Source organism: Saccostrea cucullata, unplaced genomic scaffold (genome assembly GCF_032062105.1).
Source record: "Saccostrea cucullata isolate Sc308-1 unplaced genomic scaffold, CSIRO_AGI_Scuc_v1 ctg125, whole genome shotgun sequence".
NCBI classification, from domain to species: Eukaryota; Metazoa; Mollusca; class Bivalvia; order Ostreida; family Ostreidae; genus Saccostrea; species Saccostrea cuccullata.
Genome location: NW_026936290.1, coordinates 291,010 through 312,820, shown reverse-complemented (window position 1 = coordinate 312,820; position 21,811 = coordinate 291,010). Strand labels below are relative to the sequence as shown.

Below are 21,811 nucleotides of genomic sequence, written 5' to 3'. Positions count from 1 at the left end.
TACAATTTATAATACCGGTTTTTTTGTCTTCTCAAAGGGAAACAACTTCACAATGATGACCATTTGAACCAAGACATTTCACTCGGTTTAGGAAATAGCGCACGTGAAAGAAAGTGGGCGCACTAGATGGGCAATCGGCAGGAATCACTGGCACGAAACAATTCAGATTTAAATGTCCAAGCACCATGTAGTAATACATATCTTATACAATGAACCTAGAAACTTCACGAGAATGGATTTCTGCCTTATGTTTATTGATTTGTAGATAATTTGTTTTTCTATTAAAAGGTGTCATGAAAAATGAATTATCTATGCTGCAGACATTCAGAAGAATGTGAACGCAAACTTATTTTTGTGCTCAGTTTTTAAATGCACTGAAAATATTGAATGTAACAGTACGATCGAAGTTTCTAGTTTTTTTAAAATACATTCAATATTTTTTCATCAGGTGTAACTTTGTATTTGCAAGTTCATGTATGTTTATCTCTGTTTGGGAACGTTAGCACTATAATGAACAAAATGTGAACGCATTGAAAAATAAAACAATTAATGTAAAATAATTTATGAAACATAATTAGTAACTATATTCAAAGAGTATATTTCTTTCAGTACCAAATTCAAACATTATAAGCAAAAAGATTAAAAAAATATATAATATAAAAATCACTGTATTCGAACCTAAAATTCTGCTTCGATACAGCTTGAATCCAGCAACAAACCAATGCAGCTACCGCGGGACACTATACGTAGCTAGCATTTAAATCATTATTTAAAGCCAGAGCCTTATATAATTGGACTTTGTCAATTTTCTACCAGAAAATAAATGGAAAAAGTTTAGATTTTGTTATTTCTGGATCGTCTCTCCATTTTTTAAACAACTGGAACAAATTTTACGGTTAAAAATACACCGATAACACAATTAAAATTCATGGAGAGAAAACCCAGAAACAACGAAATTAATGAAAAACGGTTATAAAAGAGTCGATTTTTGCATCATTTGACTCCTACGGCTATATTCAGGTGCATATTCAAATAAAATCAAACATATTTAACTGAATATTTGCCCATTTTACATTCACCTACAACACGTTCATTGGCTATGTTTTGAAAAAAATGTATAAATCAATGATATTTTTTTATTCTTTTTATGAGCCACTTTTCCTGCCGAATTGCCATCTTAAGCGCCCACTTTCTTTCTTCTGGTGATTCAAGTGTAGGACAAAGTTATTGTGCAGCCCATCCAAGTATTAAACAAGATGTATAAGTGAATCTGTTTAAGTAAATAAGAAAAGCACCTTTTTCCCAAATTACCAATTTTCTTCTGCGTGCGCACTGCACATTAAAAGCTAAAATTTCTATGTATTTTTTTTAAACAACATATCTGATTTTTGTCCAAATCCTTTCAATTCCATCTATGCTAGAAAAAATAAGGCATTCCAAACAGGTACAAGGATTTTTTAAAGGTAAAACTCTTCTCTTTAAACTGGCACTACTTGCGTGGTCAATGAAATATGGTTGACGATAGTAAAATCAGTAACCTTTCTTCTCATGCATACGGTTCTTAGCAATTGCTCATGCAACGTTCAATTGTCACAACAAATACAGATGGTCTTCTGAGAGACGACTTGATCTTCATGGTGACTGTCTTTCTTTGACTCCAGCAATTTTAACCTCTATCAATCTGACCTTAACCTATCCTTTTCTTATTTTGCTTTGGAGGTCAATCTACCATTTATTATTGAATGATATGACCCTACTGGTGTAGGGTTTTAAAAATAAGTCTATAGACTCATTTGTGTTCCTCTCCACGGAAATCTTTAGTAAAAGGCGAAAGATTTAATCGTGGATTGAAGAGAAACCAGAGTAATCGCAGTTGTATAACTTCCAAAATTTTATGTCATTCTCAGATATATTTCAGCTTGTTTTTAAGCATTACCATATCATAGATATAAAACGACAGTTTTGAATAGCAGGTTATAATTGCTTGTCTTTTTTCATAAGCAGTATATGCTATCTATAGAAATGACAATTCTTGTTCTCTTTATTTCATGGTCAGTTTGAACACTGTCCAAATATCTCCATTGTACAATTTATAATACCGGTGTCTTTGTCTTCTCAAAGGGAAACAACTTCACAATGATAACCATTTGAACCAAGACATTTCACTCGATTTAGGAAATTGCGCACGTGAAATTTCTTCTGGTGACTCAAGTGTAGGGCAAATTATTTTCTCCCTCGTTTCACTCCTCCGCAAATAAATATTTTCTTGACTAATTTATTGAAAAACAAAGAAAAAAGAATATACTGTAGGATTGTTGCGTTCGTTACCAATCGCATTTTTATTCAAAACATACAAATCAAACTACATGTAATAAATTTTACACGATAAACAATGCAAGGGCTGGGAGGGCAGGGAAAACCAAAGACACAAAACAACCTGCGATTCTTTGTAACGAACGTCGCATTAATCGAACATTCCCTGGTAAAAGTATTTATAGTGAGCGCTAAATCGCTCGTGCATGAAAAACCAGTTTCTTAAGATACGAAGTTTCACGGAGAATACCGAAGTTAAAACGTAAAGAAATAAATTTATTTTCTCCCTCGTTTCACTCCTCCGCAAATAAATATTTTCTTGACTAATTTATTGAAAAACAAAGAAAAAAGAATATACTGTAGGATTGTTGCGTTCGTTACCAATCGCATTTTTATTCAAAACATACAAATCAAACTACATGTAATAAATTTTACACGATAAACAATGCAAGTTCAAACCAAAGACACAAAACAACCTGCGATTCTTTGTAACGAACGTCGCATTAATCGAACATTAATGGTAAAAGTATTTATAGTGAGCGCTAAATCGCTCGTGCATGAAAAACCAGTTTCTTAAGATACGAAGTTTCACGGAGAATACCGAAGTTAAAACGTAAAGAAATAAATTTATTTTCTCCCTCGTTTCACTCCTCCGCAAATAAATATTTTCTTGACTAATTTATTGAAAAACAAAGAAAAAAGAATATACTGTAGGATTGTTGCGTTCGTTACAAATCGCATTAAACAAAGGACAGTAAGTGCAATAAATTAAAATAATTTTTTAATCCGAGATTCATTGAAACCAGAATTTTATGTTCAAGATTGGCTTTTATATAACCGTCTTTGGCTTTATCCGTGACCCACCGACCATGTATTTTAAGCAATCGACACATTATCATTAGCAGCGGCTGTAACTCCGCCGCTACGTAAACTGTGTAAAGCATATTTAAAACTGTCAAGACCAATTTCTTTAAAGAAGACAACAATATTTTCCTAGCTCTTGTATATGGCAGAGGTTTGAGTTTACTTGAAACTTTGCATTTATTGAGGGATTTTACAAAATTTACATCTGTAAACATGTAATCATTGGAAGACTTATCCATCTCAGACATATCGATGTTTAACCAAAACACAGGGCACAAATCGTTTCCAGTTTTTGCGTATATCACCGAATTTCCTCTCCTGTAGATATCCGTTTTGCTTCTGGTAATATCAATTTCGATGTGAGCACTTTCCCAATTGATATCACATAATCGAATATTTTATACCAGAAAAACACAATAAACACATCACAAAGGAACTTTTCCTCGCATGGATTCAAGCTTTGAAGAAAATTCATGAGTCCGACTTATACTGAAGAAATACGCTTCCAGAACCGACGTTGTCGGTTGATACCCTCTGTTGCACCAAACCTCCCACAAAAATAGCGACAGTAGACACTGATGCAGGAAGATGCGTAGATGAATGCTTCGAACACCAGTCTCTGAATTTAGAGAAATATATGTCGTAGATCTTGTTCGTTGACTGAGATTTTGTATTTCTCACGATATGCGGCAAAGACTCCACTATGTAGCTAAAAGTAAAATCGACTTTAAACTTGTCAATATTTATCCATTGGCCTTGATAATTCTTCAATGTCTGAAATATATATTAACATGAAAGCACATTAAAATTCAAACCAAATTTGTACAGTAATCAATAATAGCCACGATATTATATCACACATGTTTACAAGCAACTTTATCATCAAAATCATAAATTGGAGAGCAGTCCTCCATGATTAAAAATCAGTCATCAAAATACTAGTATATGATTTTCAGAACCAGCATGTTAGATTATAATCTTATATTAGTATTGCAATCATTCAAATCTAGGAGAGCAGTCCTCCTTATTGGATAACAGTCATCCAATCATTTCATTTCAGTATGCATGCACATTGTACACTGGTTAACAGTCAACCTTTGTGTACTACTAGTATTCTGTTCATATTTTCACGATCAAAGCATGCAAATGAACATATAAATATAGTGTTCAACATCATAAATAGGAGAGCAGTCCTCCATGATTAAAAATCAGTCATCAAAATACTAGTATATGATTTTCAGAACCAGCATGTTAGATTATAATCTTATATTAGTATTGCAATCATTCAAATCTAGGAGAGCAGTCCTCCTTATTGGATAGCAGTCATCCAATCATTTCATTTAAGTATGCATGCACATTGTACACTGGTTAACAGTCAACCTTTGTGTACTATTTTGTCCATATTTCACGATCAAAGCATGCAAATGAACATATAAATATAGTGTTAAAGTGACTTAATTACGAAGCATCCAATCCCAGTGCTATAGCATTACTGATTAATTTGTACATATCTTACTCCTTATTGGATAGCAGTCATCCAATCATTTCATTTCAGTATGCATGCACATTGTACACTGGTTAGCAGTCAACCTTTGTGTACTATTATGTCCATATTTCACTATCAAAACATGCAAATGAACATATAAATACATCTGTATGGTGTTACAATGACTTAATTACGAAGCATCCAATTGCGGTGCTATAAAATTACTAACTTTTTTTTTAGCAGCAAATACGTTATTTTTATCAGAACAAGAACTTGTCTTTTTTTTTTTTTTTTTTTTTTTTTTTACTCATATCTTTCACAAAACACAAGGACTTTCATTTTTTGTCGATCAAAGAAGACCAAAAAGCGCTAAATTCCATTTCGGAACAATTAAGGCACCATATACACCGTAGAACCGTAATTTAATACATGTAAATGTGACCTCCCTATCAAATTAATAAATGGGAGGAACAATCCAAATCCTGTGACCAGTCGAAAGAAAATGCGTCGAATGCGCTTGTTCCATGGATCCTAAACAAAGAAAAAATTATTTATTTATTTATTTAATTTTTTTTTTTTTTTTTTTTTTTTGACATTTTTTCAATTCGCAAAGATATCGCAAATATAACGTCCCCAAACCTTATTGAAAAATGCAATAATATAATTGCTTATGCCCCAAGCGATAAAGTTTGCTTCCACTTTTTGCTCTCGTGAAACCCAACCTACAGAAAAAGTGAAAATAGTGAAAGCAAGAGATAATAAATCCGAATTCATTGTGCCGATCTGCGAAATTCTGCATGTAACATCTTTTTGATTGTGTATATGTAGTTTTACAAGTTTTTATTTTCTAAAAAAAAAAAAAAAAAATTTTCACAAACATTTCAACTGTTTTAAGTTCTCTAAAAGTTGAACTTCGAACTCTCTCTGGTTCGGCCCACATAACATGCAAAACTTTCTTAGTCGAATCTAACATCACTCCACCCCCTTCAAAATCACTAGCATCAGTAGAAACAATGCGTTCCGTATGCGATACCGTGGGGTAATAACCCTGGCGGGAATATATATAGACTTTTTTTTTTTTAGTTTTTTTGTTTTTTTGTTGTTTTTTTTGTTACTCTAGCTCACACCTTACAAGCAGTGGAATTTTAATATTTTCATCCCAACATGATGCATTAGCAATAAGCATTGACAGTTTGTTTGTTTGTTTGTTTGTTTTTTTTTTTTTTTTTTTTTTTTTTTTGATTATTATTATCTTGCTATACAAAACTTTCTTATTTATGTCGAGGGATACCAATAAAACCGACTTCTTAATTCCACTCAAAACCGAGCCATTTTAACTTTGCATAGGACTCTTACTTGTAGCATCAATAATAAGAAAACCGGCATGCAACAGATCTTTTTAAATATTCTGTAAAAATAAAATACAGTTTTGTTTGGAATCGCAATCCCAGCCATCGTCTAAATACATTAAAACTCCATATGCTTTAGCTCTCCAATACAATGCTAGTGGTCTAAATACTTTAGTAAAATATAACCAGCACTATTGAGACCGAAGGGTAGGACTGTGAATACGAAATAACGCTTTGAGCCATTGAAGTTCCAGGTTAAATTTACATGATGTTAAACACTTGTTAAATAATATTTGATCATGAATAAACCTTTTTGGCAAAATTGAGACCCTCTGAAGACCCCTTGAATTTGAAAATTTCTCTTTAAAACGCATGCATTCACTTGTCAACAATCAACAATGAACCTTTGCTTTTTATTCAATGGCGCCGAAACGGTCAGTGGATTAACAAAATTGGCGGTTCAATTCATTCGATGGCTAACTCTTCTCATCAATTCTAAAATGTACGTTTCAATAACGGGGGAGGGGACGCTCTGCAATATTGATTTGTTGTTAGACAAATATACAACTTTAGAATATGATATAAATTCTATACTCTAACCAAATTTGATAACATTTAAAATATTATTGTTTTGGTTTATAGCATTCTTATAATTCAAGAGATTTTTTTTTTTTTAAACGATCTTAAACTGAAACAATTGAATTTTCAGCAAACACTGTCAAAATCAGATTTATAGTCTAATAAATGACTATTATACTCAACTTCATTCTGAACCTCGCAATCTCTCCTCGTTGAGCTGAAACTGCTGTTTAATAAACTGACAGCGTCAATGACATCAAAATCCGTCCAAAATAGAAGCTTGTCTCTGTACGTTGTTTTTAAGGAACATCTCTTTTTTAGAAGTTGAACTTGAAAATAAAACTCTGTAATCTAAATATACCAAAGACACAAAACAACCTGCGATTCTTTGTAACGAACTTCGCATTAATCGAACATTCCCTGGTAAAAGTATTTATAGTGAGCGCTAAATCGCTCGTGCATGAAAAACCAGTTTCTTAAGATACGAAGTTTCACGGAGAATACCGAAGTTAAAACGTAAAGAAATAAATGTCATTGTGCAGCCCATCCAATTATTAAACAAGATGTATAAGTGAACCTGTTTAAGTTAGTAAGTAAAGCATCTTTTTCCCAAATTACCTCTTTTCTTCTGCATGCGCACTACGCATTAAAGACAAAAAATTCTATTATTATTTTTTTTAACAACATATATGATTTTTGTCCAAATCCTTTCAATTCCATCTATGCTGGAAAAAATAAGGCATTCCAAACCGGAACAAGGATGTTTTGAAGGTAAAACTCTTCTCTTTAAACTGGCACTACTTGCGTGGTCAATGAAATATGGTTGACGATGGTAAAATCAGTAACCTTTTTTCTCATGCATACGGTTTTTAGTAATTGCTCATGCAACGTTCAATTGTCACAACAAATACAGATGGTCTTCTGAGAGACGACTTGATCTTCATGGTTACTGTCTTTCTTTGACTCCAACAATTTTAACCTCTTTCAATCTGACCTTGACCTATCCTTTTCTTATTTTGCTTTGGAGGTCAATCTACCATTTATTATTGAATGATATGACCCTACTGGTGTAGGGTTTTAAAAATAAGTCTATAGACTCATTTATGTTCCTCTCCACGGAAATCTTTAGTAAAAGGCGAAAGATTTAATCGTGGATTGAAGAGAAACCAGAGTAATCGCAGCAGTGGAACATCCAAAATTTTATGCCATTCTCAGATATATTTCAGCTTGTTTGTAAGCATTACAATATCATAGATTTAAAACGACAATTTTGAATAGCAGGTTACAATTGCTTGTCTTTTTTCATAAGCAGTATATGCTATCTGTAGAAATGACAATTCTTGTTCACTTTATTTCATGGTCAGTTTGAATACTGTCCAAATATCTCCATTGTACAATTTATAATACCGGTTTTTTTGTCTTCTCAAAGGGAAACAACTTCACAATGATGACCATTTGAACCAAGACATTTCACTCGGTTTAGGAATTGGGCACGTGAAATTTCTTCTGGTGATTCAAGTGTAGGACAAAGTCATTGTGCAGCCCATCCAAGTATTAAACAAGATGTATAAGTGAATCTGTTTAAGTAAATAAGAAAAGCACCTTTTTCCCAAATTACCAATTTTCTTCTGCGTGCGCACTGCACATTAAAAGCTAAAATTTCTATGTATTTTTTTTAAACAACATATCTGATTTTTGTCCAAATCCTTTCAATTCCATCTATGCTAGAAAAAATAAGGCATTCCAAACAGGTACAAGGATTTTTTAAAGGTAAAACTCTTCTCTTTAAACTGGCACTACTTGCGTGGTCAATGAAATATGGTTGACGATAGTAAAATCAGTAACCTTTCTTCTCATGCATACGGTTCTTAGCAATTGCTCATGCAACGTTCAATTGTCACAACAAATACAGATGGTCTTCTGAGAGACGACTTGATCTTCATGGTGACTGTTTTTCTTTGACTCCAGCAATTTTAACCTCTATCAATCTGACCTTAACCTATCCTTTTCTTATTTTGCTTTGGAGGTCAATCTACCATTTATTATTGAATGATATGACCCTACTGGTGTAGGGTTTTAAAAATAAGTCTATAGACTCATTTATGTTCCTCTCCACGGAAATCTTTAGTAAAAGGCGAAAGATTAAATCGTGGATTGAAGAGAAACCAGAGTAATCGCAGCAGTGGAACATCCAAAATTTTATGCCATTCTCAGATATATTTCAGCTTGTTTGTAAGCATTACAATATCATAGATTTAAAACGACAATTTTGAATAGCAGCTTACAATTGCTTGTCTTTTATCATAAGCAGTATATGCTATCTATAGAAATGACAATTCTTGTTCACTTTATTTCATGGTCAGTTTGAATACTGTCCAAATATCTCCATTGTACAATTTCTACTGCCGGTGTCTTCTCAAACGGAAACAAATTCACAATGATAACCATACCAAGACATTTCAGTCGATAGAGGAAATTGCGCACGAGAAATTTCTTCTAGTGACTCAAGTGTATGACAAATCATTGTGCAGCCCATCCAATTATTAAACAAGATGTATAAGTGAACCTGTTTAAGTAAGTAAGTAAAGCACTTTTTTCCCAAATTACCTCTTTTCTTCTGCGTGCGCACTACGCATTAAAGGCAAAAATTTCTATGTATTATTTTTTTTAACAACATATATGATTTTTGTCCAAATCCTTTCAATTCCATCTATGCTAGAAACGATAAGGCATTCCAAACCGGTACAAGGATTTTTTGAAGGTAAAACGCTTCTCTTTAAACTTGCAGTATTTGCGTGGTCAATGAAATATGGTTGACAATGGTTCTTTTCTCATGCACACGGTTTTTCGCAATTGCTCATGCAACAGGCAATACTGTCACAACAAATACAGATGGTCTTTTGAGAGACTTGATCTTTCTTGCGACCTTGAACTCGATCGATTTATCTTTTTCATGCCCTGTATATACTTTCAATATCCTGATAGCCCCCCCCTCCCCACCCCTCTAAACGTTTTGTTTTGGGTGACTGTCTTTCTTTGACTCCAGCAATTTTAACCTCTTTCAATCTGACCTTGACCTATCCTATTCTTATTTTGCCTTCAAGGTCAATCTACCATTTATTTTTGAATGATATGACCCTACTGGTGTAGAGTTTTAAAAATAAGTCTATAGACTCATTTATGTTCCTCTCCACGGAAATCTTTAGTAAAAGGCGAAAGATTTAATCGTGGATTGAAGAGAAACCAGAGTAATCGCAGCAGTAGAACTTCCAACATTTTATGCCATTCTCAGATATATTTCAGCTTGTTTTTAAGTATTACCATATCATAGATTTAAAACGACAGTTTTGAATAGCAGGTTGTAATTTAAAAAAAAGGATTTTTGTTATTTTTCTCATTATTTTAAATATCGAATATATTATATATATTCATTATTATTGATAACATAGATAGTTCCTTTTCGAATTTTTCTCATAGTTGGATATACGGAAAAAAGTTGTTTGGTCTGTAATTGTTTTCCTAATAATATATTTATCATTTTAATTATATATATTTAGAATAAACAATTTCTAAAAGAGGCAACTTTTTCAAAAACAACTCGAAGGAAGAATATCAGCAGTCTCGCTTTATGTCATCATTTCGTAACTTATATTATTATATGGTTAATACAATATGACCTTGTCAGCAAATACAATTTATCATTAAGTCAAATGCTGACTGACTTTTTTCATACCGATTGTAAGCTAGGCCATTGTTTACACGGAGTGTCCACGAATCCCCCCCTTCCCGAACATGACAAGGAGCACACGGCGTGTGACCGGTCGACAGGGGATGCTCACTCCTTCATGGCAACTGAATGATCTGATCCCATGCACCTCTGATGTTTTGGAGGTCGGTGTTTACTCTGCTATTTTGTATTGTTAATGGACTTTTGAGCTCGAATATTGTTCGGTATCTCCACAAAACTGTCGACATTGCCTGGCGCCGCTCTCATTTGCATTATACTGTTTAAGATTAGCGTACTCTTCACCAAACAAAATTCCATATTTTTGTATAAATATGGTAATTATTTAGGCAATTGTTCCTGGATTAGGAACCCCCCCCCCCCTAATTATTCATGAACCCATCGACGGTCTTGCTTCAGTTAATCTGCATGGGCAACTTTAAGGCATAGATTAAGTATGTGTGCAATGAAAATTAAAGAGGAAAAAAAAGATTAAGTCCACCTGCACAAATTGATTTGACACATTAAAATAGTTTGAACACGGGGGTGCAAATACTGTATACAGGGAAATTTTCGCCCTTTCGCCCTACCTCTTTTTGGGCGAATTTAGAACGGGCCAAATTCAAAAAATACAATCAAGTTTCTTAAACAAAACTATGAATGGGCGAATTTAAAACGGGCCGGGATAAATCGTCTACCGTTTGAAAGGTCGAAAAAACACGTGGCGAAAATAACCCTGTATACAGTAGATAGGACCTCCAATATCCAATCATTATTTATTAACAGTTGACAAAAGGCGATATCCTCTACTTTGAGACAAACACGGATTTTTCAGGTAATCAATTCTTAATCGCATCTTTTTAGTACGAAGATTATGACTAGCTATAGATTCATTTTATATTTTCCACAGTATTGAAAAGCAAATATCAAGGATTCCTTTCTTTAATTTCGTGCGAAATGATTTAGAACTTAACTTTCCAGATGACAATGAAAAGTCCAAATACATCCAAAAAACACACAATTTGTCTTATCACATGTTATCTACATAAAATACACAACAGAATATATAAATGTCAAAAAGTTCACGGTACAAACCGTTAACATCCGTCACCAGCTACTTCCGGTCCAGGTTTCCAGTCGATTTTGTCCTCCTTCCTCTTCTATAGAATTACGTTACCTGATTAGTTCTGATTTAACACACAACAGACATTTTTAGTCCATCATTTATAAAATATTGATAAATCTGGATCCAATTGATGTAACATTCATGCTCTCAGAAGTTGAAAATTCTTCTCATTCATTTTTTTCCCTTTAGCATTATTTTTTGCATGTTTATATTCCATCATTTGTTTTAATATTCTTGAACTAAAGTTTTGAAGATACTGCAATTGGTAATTGGTAATTGGGAAAAAGCAAAACTTAACAAAATTCTACAAAGCCATGGATAGATATTTGTTGTTTTTTTATTTTTCGTGGTTTGTAAATAACCACCATGTTAAGCACACATCATTTAAACACTTCCTTACAAAAACATGCTATATCTTCCTCTCCCACTTTCATAAAAACATTCAACATGGTAAAAAAATTCTCCACATCATATAAAAATTTTGTGAACAAGATAAAAATGAGGATATTTACATGTGGAAAACTCAACAATAGATTGTGGAATAATTCAATACAAACACTGTATATTTTGGTACTCTTCTCAGAAATTAATGTCATCTTAAATTAATACATTAGGAACTTAAAGAATATACTAAACATATATTCAGAATACAAAAAAGTGGACAAAATACTTTCCTCCACAATAAATTTATAACATGTTCTTAAATGGTTGTACATTCAATAGAGCATCTTCATTTTTATTGATCTGCATATTTTAATTTTCTATTTTAAGTCAGTTATAGATCAAACCATAATTTTTACATAAACTATAGGACTTCACAGAATTACTGTATGTGTTAATGAACTGCAAATGAACACTAGTATTCAGAATTCACACAATCACAAAGGAGATCAGATGTAACTTGTCTCACACTTGCTGCATAATGGACCAAACAAAACTCGGAGACCTAATTAACACTGACATCACTCAATCTCCCCCTCTTCTAAATCTCCTGCAACTTTTTCCTTTTTTTCTGTCACTGTGTCAGATTCAGGGGCTGAGGACGATTCCTCACCATTTGGAACACTTTTACTTGTCACTTCTGGTCCATTAACACTTACACTCTTAGAGACAGGTTCCACAGGTGCAATGGGTTCAACAGGTGCTACAGGTTCAACAGATGTTATGGTTTCAACAGGAGCTGCAGGTTCTGGTTCATTGCTTGGCCCTGCACCACCTGCACCTTCCTCAGGAGGAGGAATGCCAGCAGGTGATGGACCCGGCTCCTCTACTGGACCTTTGTCTGTATTTTCACTCTTGCCTCCGGGTGGGGGGATCACCACATTCTTCATCATCTCCTCCAGAGCACTCCCCCACCCAAGAGCTTCCTTTCTACTGTTGGATCTCTCCTCCTCCGTCCTTTGGTGCCATTCTCCTCTATCTTCTCTGTCCCTGTCCCTGTCCCGGTCTCTATCTCTGCCGCGATCCCGGTCCCTGAATCCATCATCTCTATTTCTATAACCGTCGTCTCTATCTCTGTAGCTGTCACCTCTATCTCTATTCCTTCTATCTCGGTCTCTATCATAGTCTCTATCTCTACCACCTCTATCATCACGATTTCTGTCTCGACGATCAAAGTCTCGCCGTCCTCCCCGACCACCAAAATCTCGTCCCCTGCCGCGCCCTCTCCCTCCCCTCCAGTCGTCTCGTCTGTAGTCCCTATAGTCACCGCTATCCCGATCATCGTCTCTGTCATCTCTCCAACGATCTCCTGAATTCCTGCGTTTATGATCACTTTCTTGGTCTTCTATAGGTTTGTCCATTTCATTTCCTTCCTCAACTCCAGGACCTTCAAATGGGGGCCTCATCATATCCCCTGGAGGTCCCCTAAATCCAGGCCTCATGAATTGCCCGGGGAATCGCTGAAATGGTCTGTTACCTCTGAATCCTGGTGGGCCACCTGGACCTCCAAATCCACCTCTCTGGGGGCCTCCCATCATGTTGGGGGAATTAAATCTATTTTGTCCCTCCGGAGGGCCTCGAGGCCCCATGTTTGGCCCTCCTGCATCCATAAGTGGTCGGGGTCCCCTCATTCCACCAGGGGGACCCATTCCTCCACTCATTAGTGGTCTCATCTGCCCCATCATTCCCATTCCTGGGCCCCCTGGGGGACCACCCTGACTGCTAAAAGGATCAGGGGGAGTAGCATCACTAAACCTCGATTTCTTTCCAGGTTTTGACTCGGGCTCCTCTAAGTCCATACTTTCACCAGCATCAAAGTCAGGTTTCTGCTGCCACTCTTGTCCAAGCATGGGGGGTTTATCTTTGGGTTCCTGACCTCCATCAAATGGAAGTCGGTTTGACCCTGGCATTGCAGGCTTCATAGGATCAAAGTTTGGCTGAGGAGGTCTCAGAAATCCCTGAGGGGGCATGGGAAACCTTTGAAATGTAGCTGTTGGAGGTAAACCTGGACGCTGAACAGCTAGCATTGGCTGGGTTCCCATGGTAGGCATATTCTGTGTAAATTGTATTCCAGTGGTAACTACTGAAGCAGGCTGCCGCACCTACAATGTTATAAATACAGATGTTCAAGTACTGCTCAGAGAAAATATACATGTACATGAAAATTTGATGTCTACAATTTCGTTTTCTTTTTAAAAAATATTTTCAAAAGCAGTTCATTCTCATTTTACGCATGTTTGAAAGCTTATGCAATTAAAAGTTGTTTTTATTTGTAATGTCTGTACAATAACTATTATGTTTGTTCAGTGTTATACTAACAACTTGAGGCATTCCTCCAGGTGGCATTCCAGCAGGAAGAGGGATCATCCCAGCTTGACCTGGGAGTGGGGGAATTCCTGTGCTAACTGACATGGGGGCTGATGGGACAGCAGGGGGCATTCCCGAGATCTGGGGTGGAGGCATACCTCCCTGCATGACCATCTGAGGCATCATGTTCATCCTTGGCAACATTCCCTGTGGCATAACTCCTACAAGATCAGATGAAGTTTTAATTTCAGTGCCGTTACAAGCTGCATGCAATAAAAGAATAAAGCTACTTACGATCCAAAAGTTTTTTTTTTCTAAAGTTGAATAGTGATACAATTTGCATATACACGACTAAATGTGGAGTGATACGGGAGTTATTGATAGCCAGTTTATCATAAAATTAATCTATGTATAATGAAAGTTTGTCAAGTTTACTCTCTTTTTAACAAAAACATATACAGTAAAACGTCTCTAAACCAGCCAGCTGCCGGACTGAATAAAATGGCCGGACTAGAGGGGTGGATGGTTTCCCGAGAATCTAACATACTGAAGAAATGCAGAACTTTGTGACAGATGCTAGGAAAAATATATAATTAGTGTTTGTTATAATTATTTGTCAACATGTTATTAATTATTGGAAGACACGTAATGTATTCTTAAGGTCCAAAAAAAAAGAAATTATTATTAGTGAGGATAAATTCGACATACTTGTTGATTTTAAAAAAAGAAATTAAAAAATAAGAACAGAAAAAACATGGAAAGTTACTTTAATAACCATATGCGAAGAAATAAACCAGACCCTTTACCTTAACTGAACTCTATACAGAATACTGCATGTGTATCTGTGTATCGCTTACGTCATTAAAAAAATTGTTTGTACTTCAGTTAAAAGTAAATAATAAAAACATTTCTGAGCAAAACTTCTGTTATTTCAATTATGAAATGTATATTTTGGTAAACATTTTATTTAAATTTTTTCTTAGCATTTTTTAACAGTGCCCAATTTTAAGGCCGCTTATGCGTATTTAAAAAGATGATGCAATATGGCTTGCGATAATTTGTTAATTCATTCTGTGATACAAATTTATTAGTTGCTTGATATTTTATTAATTCAAGTTAAATCGATGTTAATCATATGTACACAGCTTAGACCGGCCATTTACGTAGTCTGGCAAGATGACTACACCTACAAGACGGCTAAACAATAGAAAACCCTGGGAGTGGGAGGCCATATTCAGTTTTTCACACCTCTAACTTCTCGAGGGTAGGCTATTTTTCACACCTCCGGTCGGTCATTATTACCCCTCTGGCAAATGACAATTAAATTTCTTGCAATCAAAAAGTGGCCGGTATGATGAGGGGGAATTTCCTATGTTTCTTGACTTTTGTTCTTGGAAAAGTGGCCGGTGTCCGGTTTTCAGGGGTGGCCGGTTTTATGAGAGTTTATGTGTAAAGAAATGTTAAGAATTTTGCCAGGACTTATAAATTTGGCCGATGTTCAGGGAGAACCAGTTTCCAGGGGGGCCGGTTTGGAGAAGTTTTACTGTATTGCGAATTTTTTTAATCATGAAAACAATGTGGAGAATCATTTTTGTCCTTACCTGCAGAAGGCATAGGGGGTGGCATTGTTCCTGGTGGGGGTCCCCCAGGGGGCATGTTGACAGGCTGCAAGGGCGGGGCCTGGGTAGGGGGCATCTGGCTGTTCATTAAGGGCTGGGGAAGTGGGGGCTCCTCTAATGCATCAGGCTTCTCCCTCCCCAGGGTCAATCCTGTAATTACATTGAAAGTCACTTGCAAAATACCGTGAAATCACAAATTTTCACGGGGTTTAATTAACACCCTTCCCCGCAGTCACGCATTTTAAAGCATATACCATTTCCTATTTCTAACGCAAAATCACGCATTTACCGTTTCCCCGCAATCACGCATTTTCACGCACTTCAAGAAGTTCATTTAATCTTCAATTTATTGCCAAATTCCAACTATTTTATACTTGCTTGAATCCCATAAAATAAGAAAAGTTATTTTCTAATTAAAATATTATTTCAGAATATCATTTACGCTAACTTTAGAGAAATTTGTACCCCGCTATCAAGTGCTTGCGGGGAAATGGTAAAGTAATATTTCTATGACGCGAGGATTCAATATATGTTGCATAGCAATTCTGTAAGTTGTAAAGAGTTAAGAAATGAATTTCATTTTTGAAGATTCACAAGGATATGAACTATGACGCTTCTCCCAGGCATATTTCAACGCGCTTCATGATAAATATGCTGGTGTGAGGCCATTCAAATGTCATTTTTAAAGCAAAACAGTTTTGACGTCAAGTACTGTATTATGACGTAACAATGGAAATATTCATGTTCATCCATGGTAGTTCATGAGAAAATGAACAAAATTCTAATTTGTAAGGAATGTTAAAGACAAATAAGTGGAAATGTAAGTATTGTTCATTGTTTTTGAGGTAAGAAGAGACCCACAAATTCATGTCCACTGCTAAATGCAAAATGTTACATACATAATTACTCAATAATTCTTCATCCAGGAAATCAAATCCCCAAGATCCAAGATTTGTTCCTCAAACCATGAAAATTTGACCCCAAGAAAATGTGTGATTTTACAGTATAGCCTTGTAAACAAAAACAAAATTGTATGGCCGAATTTGAAAGTACAGTCAAATCTTGTTATCTCAAAACCAAGGGGAGCAAGAAAACACTTCTGAGATATTTGAGACATCCAAGGTAAAATACTTAAAGAATGAGGAGTTGAGACTTTCAAATCATTTTAACATATCCATGGTATTTGGGATTTCAGTATTTCAGAGACTGAAGTTCAACTGTTTCCAGCCTACCCTTCAGATTTTCTGGCAGGGAATCCTCATCAATGATTCCTCCGTCAATCAGACCGGACAGATCCTCCGGGAGGTCACTCCAGGGAATGTAGGTCGCCCCCATATCCACGTCCCACTTGTCCTTGAACATCGACTCTTTCACTCCTATACCTGGGGCCCAGGCAACCTAACAACGATACAAACATTTATCAAACCAAAATAAATTTTCCGTCAAGAAGCATTATTCTTATTCCAATTAAAACTGTAGCTCTGACTCGGCATAACACAAGTAAATTATTAATCAATCTTTGTCTCCTACCCTTAGTTCACTCCCATTCAATAGCAGGCCTTTCATTCTGTCCACAGCTTTGGAGGCTTCCTTGCGGCGAGTCATGCAAACAAATGCACACCCTCGAGGTGGAATCATCTAGATGAGGAAGAATTGATATAAATAAGATATACACACTATACTTTTGTGCAAGTTTGGTAAAGATTTCAGGGTACACTGCATAATATCCACAATTTTGCCGATGCTAGTTTTTTCCAAGACAATTTTTTGTACATATCTAATCCAATACACTTGCAATAAATATTTAATTGGATTAATCTAGGTTTTTGGGGAAACTACCCTTTCTGGAGAAATTGGGAAAATCAGTCGGGGTCTGGGATCCATTCAAGTGAGTGCAGGGCCTGCACTGCTTGGAAGCCAATTGAATTTCAGCACTTTTATGACCATTTAAAGTGCATAAAGTAGCACATTGAAATTATATTTCTTATATACTGAAAAATTTTATTCTAAATTTTCATTCTTTTTAAAGGAAAAAAAAATTGAGGTTTTTATTTTTGTAAGGGGAATATTTTACTCATCAAAAGGGGAAAATAAGACCTTCAGGGGAAATTTTCTCTGGGGGAAAAACACTGAATATCAGTAGTAAATAAGCCCTAGATTTATCATTTAAAAACATCTAATCAGATACCTACATTTATAGAATCCACACTTCCAAATTTCTCCAGTTCTGTCCGTAGTTCATCCTCTGAAGTGGTCTTGGAAATCTTCCCAATGAACAAAGTCGTTGAGCAAACTGAAAAATCAATTAAAGGTTTTATCATTTGTTGTACCTTTTATCAGTCATTGTTAATTACAATATTAATTAACAAAGATGAGTCTAACATACTTGACAAACACTGGTCCTTCATTTGTGGCAGGCCTTTTTTCCTCCTCTCCCTTTCCTTTTCCCGTTGTCTGTCCCTATCTCGATCTCTGGATCTATTTAGAAAAGTTCATTTTTTATTATTCACTTTCAAATTCAAAAATTCTTTGAAATTTTACTAAAACTAAAACTTGTAAAATTACTTGTACATTTACTTACCTGGACCTCCTATGTCTGTCTCTTGACCTTGACCTCCTTCTTCGATCTCTTGACCTTGACCTGGATCTTCTTCTTTTCTTTGGTGTCCTACAGTAAAACAATTACATTGAACAAGGTTAACTGGATGCAAAAAAAATTAGTTTGAACACGATTTTCTGGATTTTCAGTATTGACCTTGACCTCGATCGTTCAAGCCTTGACCTCCTGTGTCTCCTGTCCTCCCTGTCTCTGTCCCCCCGGCGGTCCCTCTGATCCTCCTCCTCCTCTGGCGGGGGTCCGGGGGGGAGGTGGGGCCTCTCATCGATGTCCTGTGGGGGAAAGATCTGCTGGGGCTGCTCCGGAGGAACAACATGACCATATGCTGAGGGCATCTGATGTCCCATCTGGTGATGAAGAGGGTCATGCTGCATGTGCATTTGGGGAGGCATACCTCCCATCTACAACAGACAATGTGGAGTTCAATATTCCAGTGAAAAAGGAGAGCACCTGTAGAATTCTAACCACCATGAATTGTAAAACAAATACACTGTATGTTTGTTAAGTTCAATGGTTATTGAACTGAATCAGTATCAAAATGGTCCTTAATACACAAATACAAAGATGACAGAATTATTATCCACAGCAACTTTTATAATGTAATCAAGAGTTATCATTGTTAGAGAATTCCTGCTTACATGCCCGATCTGCTGATCAAACTCCGCTTGTTGCTGCTGCAGTATTTTCTGTCTGTTCAGTTCCTCGTTTTTCTGGATTGTCTGGGATAGTTGTTGGATTTGCTGCATCATGTGTGTCTCATTCAGCATATTGTGTGACGGTTGGCTAAAAGCAGTGATAATTTATATGCATTTTGCACAAGGTGAAAACTTTTTGAGCTAGTTTTGATTTGTAAAAACAAATCATTCAAAATAAAAATCTCGCAAAAGTTGAACTACTCTTAACCTGTTCTTCTTTTTTAAACAAGTGAAACCTTTAAAGCATGGACCTACCTATGCTGACCTGAATCTTCCTCATCACTCTCTCCATAATCAAAGTCCAACAGTTTCTACAGAGAAGGAAAGCTGGCTTAATTTACAAAGTTTCTAATTTTACAATGTATATGAATCTGTGAATCTCTCTGTAAATTTTCTAGAATAGGAAAAACAACACATGAAAAGTCCCAAGGACCAACCTAGGGGGCGACTGAGGCGAAATAGTCGCTTTTGGGCTCCAAACTTCGCCGTACTTTATCTTGAAAGCGAAGTTTAAGTCGCCTTAACATTTGCAACCCCTTTATTAAAAATCTTTAAAAATCTATTAAGAAGCATGGTAGAATCGTCAGTAGTTGATAAATCTTGTTTTATTACTGCTGAAATAAACCAAACAGCAGGACACTTGCACCTGTTTCGCTGCTAATGACCAATGCATCGAATACTCTGTCGGAACTCCTCTAGATTTTACACTTCCGGGTATGAAAAAGTCCAATTGTTACAAGTTATGCACAACCAGACGCAAAACAGCTGGTCAGCTATCGATGTCATGCCAAAGATGTTGAAGATGGTTTCAGATCTTTTTATTGCCAAATAATTAATTCATGCTGTGAATACAGACATATTTTACTGTTACTTTGTGGAGTTATTCACTGTTTAAGAAATTACACGTCTGATATACCGAGTTCAATCAGCATGCAGTACGTAGTACATCAAAACTTTTTTTTTTAATCAATATTTTATTATGTTAGTGAAATTACATAATTGGACTGGACATCAGGCATGGCCTATATAAGTCCTCTCCAAAAATTTGGAAAAACTTTTTCAGAAAAAAAAAATGAAAACAAATTTGGAACAGAAAATAACAAAATTATGACTATGCAATGAGCATAAAAATTTAAAATGAAAAGATAGAATTTAAAGTTAACTGTGCATATTATGCAAGAAATGAATTTTTTTTTTTTTTTTTTGTTTTTTTTTTTTTTTTTTTTTGTTTTTGCTAGATGTACCTTGTACTTGAAAAAAAAGCAGATCTTTTTCTCTTTTTTTATATTATTTTTACTAGGATGTCAATATAGAAAAAAAGTATTGAAATGTATTTTAAGTTTTTAACAATGAAATATTTCCATTTCTAAAATTTTGAAATTGTAAAGATTTATAATGATCAGTGAGCACCGCGCGCGCAAAGAAGTCTCCCTAAATTTCAAAACTTCTCCCTAAATTTCTCTGAGGGAGAAGTGAAGTCTCCCTAAATTTTGGCTCTAGGTTGGTCCCTGAAGTCCATAATCAAGATACCAATGTCTTTGACAACTTGACAAGAACTAGGTGTACATTAATCTAGGGGGTGCATTAAACTATAACATCTATATTGTTTACCCTGTTGAACCCTGGTTCTGGGGGTTTATCCCCCGACTTGAGGAGCTGATTGGTGAGGGTCTGGATGTGAGACAGTAGGTTGCTATCTATAACAGGAGTCCCCTGAGTGGGCTGCTGCATCAGCTGCGTGTGTTGTATCAACTGTTGCTGTAAAAGTTGCAGCTGCTGTAACTGTTGTTGCTGGGCAGACAGACTTGTTGAACCCTGAGAGAGAAAATAATGCATATAATTCTGTGAAGAAAACAACATAAGGATTGCTTAAAATTACATTTACTGAAGAGTTCTTGTAACTTTTTAACCAAACCAGGGTCTGAATGACTTAACTGGGCAACAATGTTTGACACCCCTGTCTGAGCTGTGAATGCCTTACCTGTGATGTCTGTTGTAGTAGCTGGGTAACTGTGTTTAACATCTCTGTCTGAGCTGCCAGTGAATTCTCAGGATTCTCCTCTCCCTCCTCAGGAGGAAGTGAAGTATTCATTGATGTGTCCTGCCCTCCCTCGGCATGATGAGGCTTAGCTCCTGTAGCCATCACATTGTCTACTGCTCTCTGAGCTACAATACAAATTAATTATCAATTAATTGTCTACTGCTCTCTGAGCTACAGTACAAATTAATTATCAATTGATTGTCTACTGCTCTCTGGGCTAAAAAACAAATTAATTATCAACCACAGTTCATCAACAAATCTATGTTTTTTTCCAATTTCAAAGCTTGAAAGAACTTTATTCGGTAATAACCAATATTTGCCCCGCAAATCAAACTTTGATGGAGATATATTTAATTAAGTTCTTAAACAGGGGAGTATATGCTGACTTCAAAGTACTGAATATTTTCATAAGTAATGACTCTCACAACTTTACTCTGTGTTAAAGAGAATCACAAAATAACATAAATTTCAGAGTTTTTTTGAATTTTACATAAAAAGGTACATATCTTCGTCGATTTTTTGGAATATCAGAGAAAAAGTGTGTTCATTTAACAATACTTTGATATAATGTGTATACATGTATCTTTATAAATGAAATCATTTGATATAATTACCCGTTCCTCAAACTTGGACATTTAAACAGATTCTGA

General features: G+C 35.6%; 1 protein-coding gene and 4 non-coding genes across 5 annotated transcripts; all 5 read right to left on the bottom strand.

The window, feature by feature from the left end:
* Positions 1–1,750: 1,750 nt before the first annotated feature.
* Positions 1,751–1,867, bottom strand: LOC134245318 (U5 spliceosomal RNA). The gene has a single exon (XR_009987384.1). It is a non-coding gene; the product is annotated as a U5 spliceosomal RNA (small nuclear RNA).
* A 5,782-nt stretch (positions 1,868–7,649) lies between these two features.
* Positions 7,650–7,766, bottom strand: LOC134245322 (U5 spliceosomal RNA). Its single transcript, XR_009987388.1, has one exon. It is a non-coding gene; the product is annotated as a U5 spliceosomal RNA (small nuclear RNA).
* Positions 7,767–8,648: 882 nt separating this feature from the next.
* Positions 8,649–8,765, bottom strand: LOC134245320 (U5 spliceosomal RNA). Its single transcript, XR_009987386.1, has one exon. It is a non-coding gene; the product is annotated as a U5 spliceosomal RNA (small nuclear RNA).
* A 961-nt stretch (positions 8,766–9,726) lies between these two features.
* Positions 9,727–9,843, bottom strand: LOC134245319 (U5 spliceosomal RNA). The gene has a single exon (XR_009987385.1). It is a non-coding gene; the product is annotated as a U5 spliceosomal RNA (small nuclear RNA).
* Positions 9,844–11,243: 1,400 nt separating this feature from the next.
* On the bottom strand, positions 11,244–21,293 carry LOC134245281 (SR-related and CTD-associated factor 4-like; the record flags this gene model as incomplete). The annotated part of the gene is made up of 13 exons (XM_062727586.1): positions 11,244–13,984; positions 14,202–14,410; positions 15,791–15,958; positions 17,041–17,206; positions 17,339–17,446; positions 18,001–18,101; positions 18,195–18,286; positions 18,390–18,476; positions 18,564–18,826; positions 19,064–19,208; positions 19,376–19,431; positions 20,732–20,935; positions 21,102–21,293. Coding segments are annotated over 13 exons (3,372 nt in total), but the record flags the coding sequence as incomplete, so codon positions are not given.
* Positions 21,294–21,811: the final 518 nt, after the last annotated feature.